A 20,710-nucleotide genomic window follows, 5' to 3' on the forward strand; every position below is an offset into this window, starting at 1 on the left:
GAGGGAAATATATCCCTGGTGGTGGGGTCCGTTTGGAGGTGGCGGAAATGACGATGGATGATACGATGTATATTGAGGTTGGTGGGGTGGTAGGTGAGGACCAGTGGGGTTCTATCCTGGTGGCAATTGGAGGGGCGGGGCTCAAGGGCAGAGGAACGGAAAGTGATGCGGTGGAGAGCATCGTCGATCACGTCTGGGGGGAAATTGCGATCTTTGAAGAAGGAGGCCATCTGGGTTGTACAGTATTGAAACTGGTCCTCCTGGGAGCAGATGCGGCGGAGACGAAGGAATTGGGAATATGGGATGACGTTTTTACAGGGGGCAGTGTGGGAGGAGGTGTAGTCTAGATAGCTGTGGGAGTCGGTCGGTTTATAGTAAATGTCTGTGTTGATTCGGTCGCCTGAGATAGAAATGGAGAGGTCTAGGAAGGGGAGGGAGGAGTCTGAGACGGTCCAGGTAAATTTGAAGTCGGGGTGGAAGGTGTTGGTAAAGTGTATGAACTGTTCAACCTCCTCGTGGGAGCACGAGGCAGCGCTGATACAGTCATCAATGTAGCGGAGGAAAAGGTGGGGGGGGTGGTGCCAGTGTAGCTGCGGAAGATGGACTGTTCCACATATCCTAGGAAGAGGCAGGCATTGCTTGGGTTCATGCGGGTGCCCATGGCTACTCCTTTGGTTTGGAGGAAGTGGGAGGATTGGAAAGAGAAGTTGTTCAGGGTGAGGACCAGTTCAGTCAATCAAAGGTGGGTGTCAGTGGAAGGGTACTGGTTGGTACGGCGGGAAAGGAAGAAGCGGAGGGCTTTGAGTCCTTCGTGATGGGGGATGGAGGTGTACAGGGACTGGATGTCCATGGTGAAGATAAGGCGTTGGGGACCGGGGAAGCGAAAATCATGGAGGAGGTGGAGGGCGTGGGTGGTGTCCCGAACGTAGGTGCGGAGTTCTTGGACTAAGGGGAACAGGACTGTGTCGAGGTATGCAGAGATGAGTTCGGTGGGGCAGGAGCAGGCTGAGACAATGTAAATCTGAACCATGCTCAGGAAGACCGAACAGATTAAATTTTATTTTTAATTTATTTCTGCCACATTTATGTAAAGTTATTGCAAGTTTTGAAAAATAATAAATATACTATTGCACATTTTTGATTAGTGAATGAAGGCAGCTTAATTGCATGATAAAATGTGTAATGCAAAAGTGTTCTAAGGGTAGGTATGATGCTGTTGTTGCCATGAAGTATCATTTTGAACCTTTACCTTAGTCTGTCTACACAGGGTATGCATACATTTTACATGACTAGAATCCTGTTTACTTGTTAGATTCTTGTGGTTATGCTCTCTTGACCTGGGTATGCCTCCTGAGTCATAGACTAAATAGTCGAAGTTAAACTTTTATTTGACTGCATTTCTTTGCGTAACATTTTTGACAACGTAATTATGTACCCAAGGTCAGTCTGTACTTCATTTGACTCTTAAGTGGCTGGCATACTGAAATGCTTCTTTCTGTAATTGAATGTTTAGTTCACTGTACCTTGAGATGACATGAGTGAGCCAATAATTTGGCGACACAGTAAAAAAGATTGTACTAATCATACATTTCAGTGCACAAGGACCCTGTTGGATACAGTCAAATGCTAAAATAGTTTGTTACCTTGTAAATTATAAATAATGACACAATGTTCTCATTGCTTTATGTTTTTTAATTTGACTTTTCAATATTTTAATACTAAACAATATGCTATGAATGCCTATGATACCATTCTTAGCAAATCTTTAGCCCTGGACTAAAGGTCAAGTACGCTGGAATACTCTGTACATGTGTCTCAAAGTTCATAACTTGAGATTCAATATAGAACAAAATTCAATATTTTTATGATCCTAAGTGTAAAAATACATAAAATATTTGCACTTTATTTGAATTAGACTACCTTCAGTTACAATGGCATAATTAAAAACTGTATCTATATCAATATATTGACAGCCAACCACACTGTTGATTCTAATTTTAGCAATGTAATGATCAGTATGCTGTACACGTACATACTAATGTGTTTATTTCCTTATCAAACTGATGTTTGTGCCAATTGGGGGAACCAATGAATGTAATATATTTGAATTTTCAGAAGTGTTTTATGAAGTTCCACGTAAATGGTTGTCACACAAAATTAGAGTTTATAGAATTGGAAGTAATAGAGTAATGGGAGTAATGATTGGAATGAATTGATGATTGGTTAACAGGTAGAAAAGAAAAGGTCATTTTCAGGATAGCAGCATGTAATCATTGACTACTGGAAGAATCCAAGCTTGGACTACAGCTGTTTACAATATGCCAATGATTGTGATGAGACAGCTTAGTTTATTGTATCCAAGTTTGTTGATGATATAATGCTAAGTGAGAAAGTAAATTGCAAAGAAGCTGTTATGAGGCTCCAAATGATATAGACAGATTAATTGACTGACCATGGTGATGCCAGATGGAGTATAATTTAGGAAAGAGTGAAATTATCAATTTTTGTAGAAAATTTGTCAAAAGATTAGAAACAAGGTGGAGGCTGGTACAATTACAACATTTAAGAGGCATTTGGATGGGTATATGAATAGGAAGGGTTTGGAGGGATATGGGCCGGGTGCTGGCAGGTGGGACTAGATTGGGTTGGATATCTGGTCGGCATGGACAGGTTGGACCGAAAGGTCTGTTTCCATGCTGTACATCTCTATGACTCTAAATGTATATTGTAAAGCAGAGAATTTAGGGATTCATTGTATATGGATCACATGTAGGTACAATAGTGATTAAGAAGGTACATAGTATATTAACCTCTATTGCAAGGGGGTTAGAATGTAAAAATAAAGAATCTTATATACTGTTCACCTGGTTTGGTCTTAGCAGTTTTCGTACTCCTTACTTAAGGAAGAATGTACTTTCCTTATAAGGGATGTAACCAAGGTTCACTGATTTCTCGGGTAAGAGGGCATCTAATAAGAGCATAGCAGTGTAGGCTGTTCAGTGTTTTGAGCCTGCTCCACCCATCCAACATTATCAGACCTGATGCTCTATATCAGTGCCATATTCCCACCCTCTCCCCATACCCTGCGACACCTGTAGCTTGTAGAAATCTATCTTTTTCTTGTTTCTTCAATGACTTTGCCTCGGCACCTTCATAGCGAAGACATTTCTTCTCATCTCAGTCTAAAATGGCTACCACTTAACAATTAAATTCAAATGCCACCCACTATTTTGGTGGGATTTAAACTCCATTCCTCAAGCAGGTTAATCTGTCACAACTCCAGTGATATTACCACTAAGCCACCATCTTTCCATGAAATAGAGTAGAATGGAAAGTTTAGAAAAATGAAATAGGGTGTAATTAGCAAGCACAATGCATAGAGGATAGATACTGGGCACCTGTTTCTAAAATCTAGAGAGGTAATTGACTCAAGATAAAGAGTTTGGAGATTTTGGACTGCAGTGAGAAATTCTTTGCTCAGATGATTGGAATTTTTGAAATTCTTTCATTCAGCGGACTGTCAGTGAGCATAGTGAAGGCTGATTTTTGGCCATAAAGACATTAAAGTCAGAGGATCTGGGAATGTGGTGGAATTAATTTAGAAATTTTGTTATGTTTTTATTGAATGAGAGTGAAGGTTTGACGGGCTGTGTGCCCTATTCCTCCTGGTTCTCATATATGTTGGTTTAATGAAACACAGGAACAATGAAAATATTTTCTGGCAATTTATTGAACAGTTTTGCATTATGACTGTTTGTTTATTACCAAAATCTTACTAATTTTGTATTCTATACCTAATTTATCCAATACTACTTGAAATATGCTTCATTTAGCTATTTACAGGTATAAGAAATTGAAAGACGATCCAATCAAAAGTCTGCTGAAGGGATGGTTATTGCTAAATTGATTTTTCTAGTGGATTCAGTGCTTAATGATTAATCAAAGTAACTGTTGACTGAAGTATTTTAAATATGAAACATTTATATACTTTATATGTTAACTTTAACATTCGCCTTTCTTTAAATAATAATTTCTATGCGAAATTCTCATGAAAAGTATTTCAAGTGAAATTTAGGCTAAAGAGGATAATCCTTGCGGACTGAAATTATTCCCCGATCTTTAACATCTTTAAAAGTCTGTAGTGACTTTTATTGCATTTAAAATAAAAATCAATAGGTATTGTTTTTAAATGATCAAAAATGTGTCTGATTATTTACTTTGTGTAGAACGCTTTGCATTTGGAGTATCACTTACAACTAGAGTTTTTGTTTAAATCCAGAATAACGAATTCAGAAAAAGGCGTTATAATCTTCATCCTCAGAGATCTCCTTGTTATACTTGTGTGGTTTGTGAGATTATGTTTTAGGATTGTGCCCTTTGATTTATAAGATTATTGTATTTAGTAGTTTAGCTTTAACTTGAAGATAAATGAACCATATGACCTCTTCTGAAGTCTGATTGGCAGTCTCTGAGCATACCATGAATAGATGTGGAGTCTCCTAATGTTCCAGGAATGTATTGTAGAAAAGCAGTTGTGCTATAAACTCTCCATTTATTTCTAAAATGAAAGAACATTCAAATTCATCTAATTAGCTTTGTTTTCAATGTTTACATTGGGAAGAGGGTAGAGGAAAACAAGTTTTTTATGATTAAGGTAAAGGATTCCCTTTAAACACAGTAATATAACAGATAGCAGTTTGTCTTTATCTGCAGCCATCGGGAAGCTAGAGAACAAGAGACAGAAACAGTCAAGCCTGCACTTTCAGTAAAGAAAATGTTGACTGTTATCATTCACTATGCAGAACGTGAGTGAGAATTTGTACTTGTGTTAAAGATGGAGTTCATATGGACATAAAGGAAGCTGGAAGATTGCCTGTCTTACAGCACAAGGAAAGGGACCTACAATGTAACCCTCACAGTGAAAGGCAGTTCAAGAATTAGAAGCAATGCAAAAGGTCATGTGAAAAGGAAGCAATCTATCAGGAATTGAGAATATTTCTTGATTAGCTCTTGTAAGGTTAAATATACACTTCACACACAATCATGTATAACTGTAGCACTGATTTTTCTGATTATGCTAAAAATTAAATGTGGAATCTCTTCTCAGTTGTTTAAAGTACGCTTTCTTACAAAAGTTGTGTTCAGTTATGCTCTTCACTCATTTATATATAGCAATAAAAGTTGTAAAATGTGAAATCCTTTCTTGCCATTATTTCAACTCTTAACTGGAAGTTCAAATTAAGCTTTAGATGTTTTAATCTCCGTGGGATTCATAATATCCTTGTGTTGTCACAATGTAATATAATATGTTTGGACCTTTAGTTTCATGAGATTTATCAGAGTTTTGATATTCATTTATGGGATGTGGGTTTTGTGAGATGTCCTTGAGAAGATGGTGGTGAGCTGTCTTCTAGAACTGCTGCAGTCATTATGCTGAAGGTAGACTCACAATGATGTTAAAGAAAGCGTTCCATGATTTTGAACTATCAGTGCTGAAGATTGATGATATATTTCTAAAACAAAATGGTGGTGGTTTGGAGGGGAACTTGCAGGTGATTGTATTCCCATGTATTTGCCCTTGTCCTTTTAGGTGGAAGTAGATGCTGTCTATGGAGTCTTGTTGAATTTCTGCACTGCATCTTTAAGATGATACACTGTTGCTACTGACAGTTGAGGAGGCAATTACTGATTAGTTATGGATGTGGTGTCAATCAAGTGGTTGTTTCATTCTGATTGGTGTCAAGCTTCTTGGGTGTTGTTGGAGCTGCACTTAAGAAGGAGTATTCCATCATGTTCCTAACTTGTGCCTTGACGATAGGCTTTGTGGAGTCAGGAGGTGAGTTACTCGCTGCAGTATTTCTAGCCTCTGACCTACTCTTGTCACCACTGTATTTGTATGGCTAGTTCAGTTGAGTTTCTGGTCAATTGTAACTGAACTGCATTTCTTAGTATCTATTGTAAATCGACTAAAGGAAAACCAAAAAGACTGCTGTAAATCCGAAACAAAAACACAATTTGCTGGAAAAACTCAGCAGGTCTGGCAGCATCTTTGAAGAGAAATCAGAGTTAACATTTTGGGCCCAGTGATCCTTCCTCAGAAATGATGGTAGCTAGGAAAGTGTTGGTTTATATGTAGAAGTTAGGGTGGAGGGAGGGGATGAGGAGTAAATGACAGGTAGGGAAAGAGCCCTAAAAGAGAAAAGACAGTTGCATAAACAAAGGAATGGATAACGATCTGGCTGGAAGAGTGAATCGCTGTTAATGGAGACTGTTAGTGGCTAACAATAGGTAGTGTGTAATGGCAGATTATGTGATAAAAACGCCTGGTGTATGGGATTGGGGGCTTGGACCTGGGAGATTTCAGGCCCTAAAATTATTAAACTTGATATTGAATCGGAGGGATGCAGAGTCGCCAAGTGGAAAATGAGATGTTGTTCTTCCAGCTTGCGCTGAGCTTCACTGGAACACTGCAGCGAGTCTGAGACAGCGATGTTGGCTAGGGAACAGGGTGGCGTGTTAAAGTGACAGGTAACTGGAAGCTCAGTGTCTTTTTGTGGGTAGAAGGTAGATGTTCTCCGAAGTGGTCATCCAGTCTACGCTTCGTTTCCCTAGTGTAAAGGAGGTCTGGCATCATCTTGTTTGAAAGAAATAGAATATTTCAAGTGTAATCTTTTATCCAAGCATGGAATTTGTGATGCAGTTGAAGGAAGTGTAATGCAGTCTGGTATAGGATTTACTGTTATTGGCAATTAACTTGCTGTTAGCAAAACTAACAAATGTATCAATCCTCATTAATAGATGTGTAGGAAAAGATTTCATTTAGTTTTCTACATTTAAGTGACTGCTGAGTAGGAGACTTATTGGATATTTTATGCCAACTAATCATCATGAGGTTTCAATGTGTAATTCTGCGTGAAGTGATAGACTGGGGATAGGATGAACATAAGTTGATCAGAACAGGACCTATCTTTTATATACAGCCATGCTAGTCTGTATGTTTTCTTGAAAACTCAGGCTATGTGAAGATTAGATTCGCAGTTGGCAAAAAGGTACATAGTTAGACTTTATTTTTTTGATAAAAATAATTAAAAGCAGACATCCCTTCCCTTATCCAATCCAGTTTATTAAAGATCTATCTTGAGGTGCAACTTTACTTGATGCAGTCCTTGGATGATGAGAGTAAGTCATGACCATTTTATGAAGTAAAACATTAATATTTCATAGCAAAGTGTACATTTTATATATAAAGAAGAGTTCAAGATTGTGTAATATGCTGTTAATAACATTTAAAAATTTTTTTTTAGTCCACACATCATCTTCCTATCACAGTCTGTACTGTCTGGAAAACAAAATCTCTGTGGAATTCGACTATGCCATGAGATAGCTCATGCCTGGTTTGGATTGGCTATTGGTGCTCGTGATTGGACTGAAGAATGGATAAGTGAAGGTTTTGCTACGTATTTAGAGGATGTGTTTTGGGCGAATGTACAAAAGGTAAATTTTTATTTTATGTGTTGGTGGGTTCATATACAGTGTATAGTATATATGTCTGAAATTGAACTTGCTGCTATTGTTGTGGTAAGAATTTATTTAAATTTTTTTGGTAGAAGACTGAAAGTGGAGTTTGTTGAATATATTGCAGCTCTTTGATGTATTCTTTTTATTCATAGGATGTGGGCATCACTGGTGGGGCCAGTATTTGTTACCCATTCACAGTTTGCCTTAAAAAGATGCTGCTGAGCTGCTTTCTTGAGCTACTGTAGTCTACTTGTCATATGTAGCCACAATACTATTAGGGAGGGGGTTCCAGAATTTTGACTGAGTGCAATAGAAGGAACAGCAATATATTTCCAAGTCAGGGTAGTGGGTGACTGATGGGGAACTTGCAGGGGTTCTGTTCTCATTTATCAGCTGCCCTTAACCTTTGAGATGGTGTTGGTCATGGTTTTGGAAAGTTCTTTCCAAACAGCATTGATGAATTTCTGAAGTGCATCTTGTGGATGATATGCACTGCGGTACTGAGCATTGATGGTGGAAAGAGTAAATGTTTGTGGATGTGCTGCTAATCAAGCATGCTTCTTTGTTCAGCATGGTATCAAGCTTCTTGAGGGTTGTTAGAGTATGTCAGTTAGCCCGCTGAGCTTGAAGATTTGGTTTTCAGACGTTTTGTCACCATACTAGGTAACATCATCAGTGAGACTCTTGAAGCGCTGGTGATATGTCTTGCCTCTCCCTTTATAGGTCTTGATTTCTTAAGGTGGGTGATGTTATTTCAGGTATGTTTTTTCAAGGGAAAGTATATGGGATCTAAATCGATGAATTTATTGATGGAATTCTGGTTAGAATTCCATGCCTCTAAGAATTCTCGTGCCTTTGTTTCACCTGTCCTGGGATGTGTATTGTCCCAGTCAAAGTGGTGTCCTTCTTTGTTTGTATGTATAGAAACTAGTGATAGTGGGTTCTGTCTTTTAGTGGCCAGTTGATGTTCATGTATCCTGGTGACAAGTTTCCTGCTAGTTTGTCCAGTTTACTGTTTTTTTACAGTTCTTGCATGGTATCTTGTAAATGACATTAGTTTTCCTGGTGGCATCGAATGGATCCTTTAGGTTCATTAATCACTGTTTAAGTGTGTTGGTAGGTTTGTGGGCTACCATGATGCCAAGGGGTCTGAGTAGTCTGGAAGTCATTTCTGATACGTCTTTGATGTAAGGTAATGTGGCTATAACTTTTGGTTACGTTGTGTCTGCTTGTTTGGGTTTGTTTCTGAGGAATCGGCGGATTGTGTTTATTAGGTACTGTTTTTATTGAAAATGTTGTATAGATATTATTCTTCTGCTTTGTATAGTTCTTGGATGCTGCAGTGTGATGTAGCTCGTTGAGAAAAATGTCTTGATGCAGCTCCATTTGTGAGTGATGGTATGATTGCTTCTGAAGTTAAGTATTTGGTCTGTGTGTTTTGTTTTTCTGTAGACGCTGGTTTAAAGCTCCGTTAACTGTATGTTCAACTATCACGTCTTGGAATGGGGGGGGGTGGGTCGGTTGTCGTTCTCCTCCATCTTCTGCGAATTTTATGCCTGTCAGGATATTGTTGATGGTGTTGTATGTTTCCTCTAATTTGTTCTGTTTTGTGATGACAAGGTGTCATTTATGTAGCAGACCCAAAGTTTGGGTTGGATAGATGGGATAGCAGCTTGTTCAAGCCTCTGCATACTGCTTCCTTTATGATCCCTGATATTGGTGTTCCCATAGGTGTTCCGTTGATTTATTTGTAGGTTTTGTTATTGAATGTGAAGTGGGTGGTGAGGCACAGGTCCACTAGCTTGTGGATGTTGTCTTTGTTGGTGAAGTTGGTGCTGTCTGGTGTTTGTGGTCCTGGTTTTCCTAGTAGTGATGTAGGTATTTCTTTGGTCAGGTCACTGTTAGTTGACGTAAAAAACGCTGTAATGTCAAAGGAGACCATTATTTCATGCTCTTCTATCTTGGTGTTTTTGGTGTTCAGGAATTCTTGGGTGAACTGAATGGAGTGGTGTGAATCTTCAATTAGGTCTTCTAGTTTTTGGAGGAGTTCTTTAGCTAGTATGTATGTTGGTGTACCTGGTAGGGTGACTATGGGTCTGATGGGGGTTTGTGTATTTTTGGGAATCCATAGAAGCATGGTGTGTTGGATCCATCTGGCTTCATGTTTTGGAAGTCCGTCCTATTTAGTTTTCCTGATTTTTAAAGTGCTGTTAAGTGTTTTAAATGTTGTTAAGAGTTGCATTCATTGAGGCAAGTGGACAATATCCTATCATGCTGCTGACTTGTGCCTTTTAGATGATGAACAAGCTTTGGGGAGTCAGAAGGTGAGTTACCCATTGCAATACTCCTCACCTCTGACTAGCTGTTATAGCCACTGTATTTACATGACTAATCCAATTCAGTTTCAGCTCGATGGTAATTCTGAGCATGTTGACAGTCAGGGATTCAGTGATTCACCAAGGATCATGGGGCAATGGTTAGATTCTCCCTTGTAGGAGATGGTCATTGCTTGGCCTTTTTGTGGCCTGAAAATCATTTGCCACTTGGCAGCCCAAACCTGGATATTGTCCAGATCTTGTTGCATATGGATCGCAACTGCTTCAATTTATCAGGTGTTGTTCCTGATGATGTAGGGGATTGTCCATTATCAAGAAGGAGTCTATCTTTGGGTTGTCAATCCAATAACATAATGCTTTGTTTATACTTTTTTGTGTGGTTGTCTTTTTGCCAGTGTGGCAGTGATTCTGAAGGTAACCAAAGCATAAAGATACCAAAGATACTCTTAACAACCTTAAAGAATAAATATATTCTCCATGTTTTGTGGATAGGCTGGGGTTGTTTCTTTTTGAGCAGAGAAGGTTGAGCAGGGATCTGATTGAGATGCACTAAATTCTAAGGGCAGTAGGCTAGCTAGGGAGGGGATAGAGGGTCAATAACCAGGGATAGAGCTTTAAGATAAGGAGCAGAAAGTTTAAGTGGGATTTACAGAATTTTCTTCCACCCAGAGAATAGTGCTTATCTGGAATACACTGCCTAAAGTTGGTGATGACCAGTATCAAGACATTTTAGAGGTATTCGGATGAACACTTGAAACTAGGCCATAGGCCAAATGCTGGGAAATGGAATTAAAATGGATAGATGGTTGACAAATGCTGACATAAAGTGCTGAAGGGTCTCTTTCTGTGCTGTCTCTTCCAATCCTTTATCGTGAATTTTGTTGTAAAGCTGTGCTTTATAAAAACAATGACTTTATGGCACTGTGGGCAAAAAGAATTTGTCCAGTCATTGCACCCTTTTTCACTAACAAAAATTGTCTTGGAGATTTGCCAATTACAGTGAATCTACATCCTTTGCTTAACAATGCTTCTGCTACTACAAAGGTTTTTCTTATTAATTTGCTAAAATGCTTCACAATTTTGAACACTCCCAGTAAACCTTCCCTTTAAGTTTTCCACTTTAAGGAGAACACTTCAGTTTTCTCTGTCTCTCCAAGAAAATTAAGCCCCAAAATACCTGGCACTACCCTGAAACAATCCACAATGAATATATGTAAAATACTTTTCAATGTTAGGGCTGATTGCTATGGGGAAGAAATGGCACTAATATTCAGACTGATGGTACCATATTAATGATACTTGAATTCAGATTACTGATGTCGATTTATGTCTAGCACTTGATCCCTAACAATGTGCTTTCTCGGTTCCTTGGGGTATGATGTGCTATTATTTTTAATTTTTCTTTGTTCATTAAACTGTCTTTGTCAGGATCATTAGTTTATTTTACTTGCTCATGGGACGTGAGCATTGCTGGCTGGCTGAATTTATTGCCCGTCCCTAGTTGCCCTTGAGAAGGTGTGGTGAACTGCCTTTTGAGACCGCTGTATTCCACATGCTGTGGATTGACCCACAATGCCCTTAGGGAGGGAATTCCAGGATTTTGACCCAGGGACAGTGAAGGAACAGCAATATATTTCCAAGTCAGGATGGTGAGTGGCTTGGTGGGGAACTTGTAGTTGGTGGTGCTGTCATCTATCTGCTGCTGTTGTCCTTCTAGATGGAAGAGGTTGTACGTTTAGAAGATGCTGTCTGAGGATCTTCGGTGAATTTCTATAGTGCACTTCTAGATAGTACATAGTGCTGCTAAAGAGCGTCAGTGGTGAAGGGAGTAGATACTTGTGGATGTGGTGCCAGTCAGGTGGGTTGCTTTGTCCTGGATGATGTCAAGCTTCTTGAGTATTTTTGGAGCTGTGCACATTCTGGCAAATGAAGGATATTTCATTGCACACCTGACTTTGTGCTTTGTAGGTGGTGGATAGGCTTTGGGGAGTCAGGAGTGAGTTACTCGCTGCAGTATTCCTAGCCTCCGACCTACTTTTGTAGCCACTGTGTTTATGTGACAAATCCATTTAAGTTTCTGGTCAGTGGTAACCTCAAGGTTGATGATAATGGCAGATTCAGTGATGATAATACCATTGAATGTCAAGGAGTGGTGATAAGTTAAGAATGTGAAAGATTAATATGTTAATGGGATTTGCTTGAAATGCCAAAATAAAATATTACAAGATTTAGAGTTTATATTTTTAAAATTTCAAGATTTAAAAAATATATTTCAGCATTTTGGGCTTTCACTAGGAAAATAAATTACAAATGTTACTTCTTTAAAAACAGTCAAATTTTGTAAAATGAATACTGAGCAATGGACAGAGAAGAGAAGTCGTTGTAAAATGAGTAAGGCATGTGCTTATGTGATGATCCAACAAGAAATGTGCTGTATTCAACTTGCTGCTCTGATTACTGTGCACACCATCCTTATGTTTGTCGCTTCTGATTTAACTCCATTTTTGTCGTGAAACCTGCCCATGTGATAAAATCTACTGCATTTTGTTCCCAATTGTAATTTATTTATGTAAGATAACAGAAATAGACATGTTGTTTATATGGCTTTATTACATAAGGATATGTAGATCTTTGTGTTCAATGCATGGTATACTCAGTATTTCACATCCCTCAATTAATAATTCTCCAAATATCATAAATTTTGTAAACTTTTGTCATAAATCTGCCAACATTCTCAAACTCTGCTGTTCTCCTGCCAGTTCATTCCAAGTATTCACTGCTATCTGCATGCAGTAATTAAATCTCAACTATGTTCACCCTCCCATCTCAGAGCTTGATTCTGTCTCTTTTTATTTTACAGAGTTTGTGGTTATGTTGAATAATTTATTAATTTTTTTGCGATCTTGCATGAGCTTAATTCTCTTCAGTATACCCATCTTTACCTTTCTTAACCTTAATCATAAGTCACACAATGCCAGGTTATAGTCCAACAGATTTATTTGAAATCACCTGCTTTCGATGCATTGCATGCTTCAAAAGCTTGTGATTTCAAATAAACCTGTTGGATAATAACCTGGTGTCATGTGACTTCTGACTTTGTCCACCCCAGTTCAACAGTGGCCACATCATTCTTAATCTTAGTTTACATACCGAACCCTTTCTGCACCCTTTCCAAAGTCAAAAGATTTGAAAATCGTTTGAAAATTTGATCATACCTGCAGTGTAGTACAGTGGTCCGAATTATGTCAGTATTGCTGATGTTGCTAAATCTGTGTTCTGTGTGACTCTGTTCCCTGGACAGCTGGTATTTGATTCCAATGGCTTAGTAACCCATATGCTTTTTTTGTTGCACTTTGGCTAATATTTTGAAACTATTCACCATTTCCTAAATCCTGTTTTTATATTAGGTACTGAGCTACTATATACCCTAGACTGCTTATTGCCATTTGATTCATCACCATTTCCCACAATTAAGTTCTGTATTTGGTCCACTTGTTTCCTGAGATTGTATCATCACCTAACCTAGGGTGGTGTCATTTCTGCCCCATTTTACAATCAATTTTGCATCATGTTAATGATAATAGCTGTTGCAATGATTGCTGTTCCACCTGATTAATTCCCTACTCCTCCCACAGCCATGCCACATCTGATTTCTTTCTGATCTATTCCCTTAACTTGGAATGACTGGCCTTGTGTTTGAATCTCCTGTGCAACACTATATTGAAACATGGTAAAATCTAAATTATTTTTACTGAGTTTCCATTATTCAAAAAACAACATTTACCACAAAGTAATCCAATAGTCCAAACATGATCAAGCTCTAACAAATCTGCACTGACCTGCTGTTAGTTAGGGACTCGTAAGTTTTGTTTTCGTATTTATGATTTAGTTTCATGTTGTAAATCTATACAAATAAATTTGTCACTAAATTTCATGAAGCATCCCAAACTTTCAATGGATTTTTTCTGATCAAAAATTAGATCTGGAGATGTATGTAAGAGATATTAATGAAGAACTATGACCACTTATATATGCATACTGTGACCATAATTAATATACTACTAATAATGATTACAGTAGCACCTAGTATATTATGGAAAAGTACATTTTGTTGTAAACTATTTTCCATTTCCTTGTGGAGACCTATCTTGTTAGTCTGAAGAAATGCAAGACACTAATGTAGTGTCCCAAGTCCAGTCATTTTCAACACTTTGTCACTAATTTTCACTCCATCATTAGTTTACAAACTGCGCTGATCTCTGATGATCTAAATTCTTTCAGTTTTCTATTTCATTTCCTTGATGTGCAGTCCATGCCGACAACCAGAAGAAATAATGTGTGCTGATGAGTTGTAAGTAAAACAACTGTCAGGCAATAAGTGTTCTCAGTAAGAGAAAAGAACCACCTATGATAATCAATGGAATTACATTCACTAAAATCACCGCCAGCAACATTGTGAGGATTGTTATTCAGTCTAAATCTGTAGACCCTTAATCTCATGATTTGCATTTCAGAAGAACACTTCTCTGCCATTTCAGGTATTTGCCTGATAGCATAATCTGCAGGACCTTTAACCTCATGGATGTCCATCATGGGAGATGGCAGCTCTGTTGTAACAAATACCTTTTTTTATTGCAGTATTTTATTGCACCAAATGGTTTCTTTTTAAACCTTATCTTGAATCTGTGGACATTGCACTGGCTTGGCTGGAGTTGTATGCAATTCATCTCTATTTTGCTCAAGCAAATCTGTACTTGATTAGGTTGAATATATTTATTTGCTCTCTATGGCTATTTTACTAGTGAGTTCTTTACATCGTATTACTGAAGGAATGCTGCAGTGATCTTTTGTCACTTGTACTAAAAATTCTTCTTTGAAACATAAAGGATTTAAATGTTGCTGTTGAACTTCAGATGACATTATCAGCATTGAAGGAAAGTCAGCTGCATCAATTTGTTCAGCATGTTGTTTTACTAACATATGAATTAGAAGCAGGAGTGGGCCAATCAACACTCAAACCTGCTTGGAAGATTCATTAAGATCATAGGTGGTCTGATTACTCTACATTTCCATACACCCATGGTAACGTTTCATCTCCTTATCAAGAATCTTTCTATCCCTGCCTTAATAATATTCAAAGGCTCTAGTTCTATTGCCTTTTAAAGATGAGCATTCTAAAGACTAATTAATATCAACAAGAAAAATATTCTGTCCTTTTTTTCTTATGTGGGTCACCCGTGTAAACTTGAGCCCGAATTCTATAATTGCCACAGGAGGAAACATCTTTTCCACATGCATCTTATAAGGACCTCTTATTGTCTTTTATGCGTCAGTCAAGTCGTGTCTTATTCTTCTAAATTCTCAGGATTCCAAGCCTAGCCTGGTAAACAAAATTCAACCCCAATCTCACCATCAAACCAGCGGACAAGCGGGGCGCAGTGGTAGTTTGGCGCACTGACGTCTACACTGCTGAAGCCATCGTATTACTGAAGGAATGCTGCAGTGATCTTTTGTCTCTTGTACTAAAAATTCTTCTTTGAAACATAAAGGATTTAAATGTTGCTGTTGAACTTCAGATGACATTATCAGTATTGAAGGAAAGTCAGCTGCATCAATTTGTTCAGCATGTTGTTTTACTAACATATGAATTAGAAGCAGGAGTGGGCCAATCAACACTCAAACCTGCTTGGAAGATTCAGGAAGAAGGGCTTATGCCCGAAACGTCGATTCTCCTGTTCCCTGGATGCTGCCTGACCTGCTGCGCTGTTCCAGCAACACATTTTCACATTTCACCCTGGTTCACTTGGACCATCTCGGACACAACCCTCCCCTTCCTGGACCTCTCCATCTCCATCAACAGTGACCAACTCTACACAAACATCTTCTACAAACCATCGACTCCCACAGCTACCTAGACTACACCTCCTCCCACCCTGCCTTCTGTAAAAACACTATCCTTTACTCCCAGTGCCTCTGCCGCATTGCTCCCAGCAGGACTAGTTTCACCACAGACCACAGCAGATGGCCTCCCCCTTTAAAGACCGCAATTTCCCCTCCCACATAATTAATGATACCCTCCAGCGCATCTCATCCATATCCTGCACCTCCACCCTCGAACCCCACCTCTCCAACTGCAACAAGGATAGAAAACCCCTGGTTCTCACCTTGCACCCCACCAACCTCTGGATGCATCTCATCACCCTCTGCCATTTCCGCCATCTACAAACAGGCCTTACCTCCACAGATATATTTCCCTCCCCACCACTATCTGCATTCCGTAAAGACCATTCCCTCTGTGACTTTCTTATCAGGTCCACGCCCCCCCACCAACCCACCCTCCCCTTACCACTGCAGGAATTACAAAATCCTACGCCCACACCTTCCCCCTCACATCCACCCAAGGCCCCAAAGAAGTCTTCCATGTCCATCAGAGTTTTACCTGCACTTCCACAGTAGTCATTTACTGTATCTGCTGCTCCCGATGCTATCTCTTCTACATTGGGGAGACATGACATTTACTTGTAGAATGCTTTAGAGAACATCTCCGGGACACCCACACCAACCAACCCCACTGTCCTTAAGCTGAGCACTTCAACTCTCCCCTCCATACTCCACCAAGGACATGTAGGTCCTGGGCCTCCTCCATCGCCACACCTTAACCACCCGACACTTGGAGAAGAATGTTTCATCTTCCGCCTTGGGACCTTCCAACCCCATGGCATCAATGTGGATTTCACCAATTTTCTCATTTTCCCGCCCCCCACCTTATCCCAGATCCAACCTTCCAATGCGGCACCGCCCTCATGATCTGTCCTACCTATCCGTCTTCCTTCCCACCTATCCGTTCCACCCTCCTCTCCGATCTATCACCATTACCCCCACCTCCATCCACCTATTGCACTCTCAGCTACCTTCCTCCCCAGCCCTGCCCCATCTCATTTCTCTCGCTACTCCTTCGGCTCACGAGTCTCATTCCCGATGAAAAGCTTTTGCCAGAAACTTCGATTTTCCTGCTCCTCGGATACTGTCTGATCTTCTGTGCTTTTCCAGCACCACACACTCAACTCTGATCTCCAGCATCTGCAGTCTTACTTTCTCTTGGTAAGAAAATCTGCCCATTCCAGGTATTATCCTGGAAAACGTCCACAAATTTACTTCTAATGCGCTTGTATCCTTTCTTAAGTAAGAAGACCAACACTGTACACACTGCTGCACTGGTCTCACTACTGCCCTGTATAACTGAAGCATACGTTTCCAACTTTGTATTCAGTTCTCCCTGCAGTAAACAGTAACATTCTATTAGCTCTCTGTAGTGATTGAAACGAGGGGCGGGTGGATATCATTGACTGTGAGATCCTTGATTAGGGTTGTTAACCTCAGCTAATCAGGGAGCCCTGGCTACAGATGTAAACGGGAGGTTCAGAGAATCTCCTTATTTTAGGGACTGGCAGTGAGCTGGCTGGTCAGAGCCCAAGTACTATGCACATGTAAATAAAGGGTGACTTGGTGATGGGATATAGTCCCCAGTGCAGTTATTTCAATCTCCTAATTACTTGTTCCATACTAATGTTTTGCAGTTCAAGCACGAGGGCACCCTGGTCCCCGTTTCCATTTCTGAGCTCTGCAATGTCTGTCAATTAACATAATATCCCTTTTTTAAATTTTCCTATCAAAGTGGACGATATACTACCAGATCCTTGCCTACGAGCATAACCTGCCTATATTCCTTTGTCCTCTTTACAAATCATTTTCCTATTTGTCTCATCAGCCAATTTAGTAACCATACCTTTGATCCTTAATCCATGTCATTTATATTGTTACAGTTGGTCCATAGATGAGGGTCGCCAATTTATGATTTTATGCGATTTGATTCCCTTCTTAATTCAGTCCTCTTCTTGGTCACATCAAGGTTGATTTTCAAAGGATCCCTTCCCTTGCAAATACCTTTTCCCTGTCTAAACATTTTGAAAGGATGCAAGTTAAACATGCTTTTTTGTATCAAAGAGAAAGTGTGTTCATTAGCTACTAAAGCCGAGGCAAGATAACAATGGTGACACACACACACACACACACACACACACACAGATAGAAAGATAACGGTTAAAAAGATATGCAAATGTTTCTGAGTTCTGTGAAGTATAGATGTGGAACATTGCCCTATTAAAAGGAAGGATTCTGGGTAATCCAAGATGGAGGACGGGAAACATTTCTGGCTGTAACAGCTGCTCCTTTTTTTGAAGTATTTTAGGTGTTGGAGGTGATTTCCTTGAATTCTAGGAGCAGCAATTACTGTTTTATATGCTGTTGCATTGTTTTGGAACTTTGGAGAAAAAAGAAGTCAAAACAACAGCACTTTTAAAAGGGAGAGGTTCAGACAAAGGAAGCAAATGGTGAGGTCAGTGCAGGGGAGAGAGAGAGAGAGAGAGAGAGAGAAAGAAACCCACATTGCTAACTGACAGAGCAGTAAACCTGTACAGTTACTGCCTTTGCTGGTTGAATTCATGTATCAGTGGACATCGGAGTGCATCTAGGAAAATTAACAAACAGTGAAATTCACAACTGATCTTGGAAGAACCTGTTTGGGAGAGGTCACAGTACAGAAACAGATAAATGGATATTTTACGTGTGGCCTTACAGTAAGTCTGCAGTAGTGAGTAGAGTGGGTTCTTTATTGATTATATGTTTTATTGAGATATGTCTCTTGATTAAACTTAAAATATAAGCCATATGTATTAAGTTAGCCTGGAGCAGTGTTTTGTAGAGGAATATTTTCTGGGTCTGTAGATTGAAAGAAGCAAAAATGGCCTTAAGAAGATATGCTCTTCTTGTCAGATGTGAGAGTTTAGGCAAAGTTTATGGGTTACTGAGGATTATATCTGCAATAAATGCTGTTAGTTGTGAATGCTACCAGATCCAATGGATCGGTTGGAGAGACAGAGGCAATGAGGAATTTACAAGAGCAAGTGGATGTGATGGATGGCAGTTACAGGAAGGGGGAAAAGTCGCAGATACAGTCACAAAGATGGGTTAACTCCAGGAAAGGTAAGAGAAATAGACAGTTAGTCCAGGAGTCTTCTGTGGCTATCCCTATTTCAAACTAGTCTGCTGCTTTGGAAAATGAACGGGGTGAGGGATTCTCAGGGGAACATAGCACAAACAGCTAAATTTCTGGTATTGAGACTGGCTGTAATGCAGTGAAGGGTACGTTGGGTTCCAAGAGATCGATTGGATTAGGGGACTCTCTAGTCCGAGGTCCAGACAGATATTTCTGTGGCCAGCAGCGAAAAATCAGAATGGTGTGTTGCTTCCCTGGTGCGAGGATCATGGATGTCTCAGAGAGGGTGCAGAATATTTTCAAGGGGGAGAGGGACCAGCAGGAGGTCATTGTACACACTGGAACTAATGACATAGGAAGGGAAAAGGTTGAGATTCTGAAGGGAGATTGCAGAGAGTTAGGCAGGAATTTAAAAAGGAGGTCCTCAAAAGTAGTAATATCTGAATTACGCCCGATGCTACGAGCTAGTGAGGGCAGGAATAGGAAGATAGAGCAGATGAAAGCATGGCTGAGGAGCTGGTGTATGGAAGAAGGATTCACATTTTTGGATCATTTGAAGCTCTTTTGGCGTAGAAGTGACCTGTACAAGAAGGATGGGTTGCACCTAAATTGGAAGGGGACTAATATATTGGCAGGGAGATTTGCTAGAGCTGCTCGGGAGGATTTAAACTAGTAAGGTGGGGGGAAGGGAACCCAGGGAGATAGTGAGGAAAGAGATCAATCTGAGACTGGTACAGTTGAGAACAAAGGCGAGCCAAACAGTCAGGGCAGGCAGGGGCAAAGCAGAGAACAAGGTAGGACTGATAAATTAAACTGCATTTATTTCAATGCAAGGGGCCTAACAGGGAAGACAGATGAACTCAGGGCATGCTTAGGAACATGGGATTGGGATATCATAGCAGTTACAGAAACATGGCTCAGGGATGGACAGGACTGGCAGCTTAATGTTTCAGGATGCAAATGCTACAGGAAGGATAGAAAGGGAGGCGGGGGTGGTGGTGGCGGAGGGAGTGGCATTTTTGATAAGGGATAGCATTACAGCTATAGTGAGGGAGGATATTCCCGGAAACACATCTAAGGAAGTTATTTGGGTGGAACTGAGAAATAAGAAAGGGATGATCACCTTATTGGGATTGTATTATAGACCCCCTAATAGTCAGAGGGAAATTGAGAAGCAAATTTGTAAGGAGCTCTCAGTTCTCTAAGAATAAAAGGGTAGTTATGGTAGGGGATTTTAACTTTCCAAACATTGACTGTGACTGCCATAGTGTTAAGGGTTTAGATGGAGAGGAATTTGTTAAGTGTGTGCAAGAAAATTTTCTGATTCAGTATGTGGATGTACCTGTTAGAGAAGGTGCAAAACTTGAACTACTCTTGGAAAATAAGGCTAGGCAGGTGACTGAGGTGTCAGTGGGGGAGCACTTTGGGGGCAGCAACCATAATTCTATTACTTGTAAAATAGTGATGGAAAAGGATAGACCAGATCTAAAAGTTGAAGTTCTAAATTGGTGAAAGGCTAATTTTGATGGTATTGTGCAAGAACTTTCAAAAGCTGATTGGGGCAGAAGTTCACAGGTAAAGGGACGGCTGGAAAATGGGAAGCCTTCAGAAATGAGATAACATGAATCCAGAAAAAATATATTCCTGTTAGAGTGAAAGGGAAGGCTGGTAGGTATAGGGAATGCTGGATGACTAAAGAAATTGAGAATTTGGGTAAGAAAAACTAGGAGCATTTGTAAAGTATAGACGGGATAGATCGAGTGAATCCTTAGAAAAGTATTAAGGCAGTAGGAATATACTT

The 20,710-nt window shown here is 39.8% G+C and overlaps 1 protein-coding gene across 7 annotated transcripts in view; it reads left to right on the forward strand.

Moving 5' to 3' along the window:
* Window positions 1–20,710, forward strand: part of LOC122561552 (aminopeptidase O (putative)) — a 399,666-nt gene that overhangs the window by 134,505 nt on the left and 244,451 nt on the right. For all 7 annotated transcript variants that reach the window (XR_006315040.1, XM_043713375.1, XM_043713330.1 and 4 more), the window contains exon 6: window positions 7,305–7,494. Coding sequence is in view for 6 of the 7 variants with exons in the window: in XM_043713375.1 (XP_043569310.1) it covers window positions 7,305–7,494 (190 nt within the window). In the remaining variant the exon portion in view is untranslated. The remainder of the gene's footprint in view (window positions 1–7,304; window positions 7,495–20,710) is intronic.

The sequence above is a fragment of the Chiloscyllium plagiosum genome, chromosome 2 (genome assembly GCF_004010195.1).
Source record: "Chiloscyllium plagiosum isolate BGI_BamShark_2017 chromosome 2, ASM401019v2, whole genome shotgun sequence".
NCBI classification, from domain to species: Eukaryota; Metazoa; Chordata; class Chondrichthyes; order Orectolobiformes; family Hemiscylliidae; genus Chiloscyllium; species Chiloscyllium plagiosum.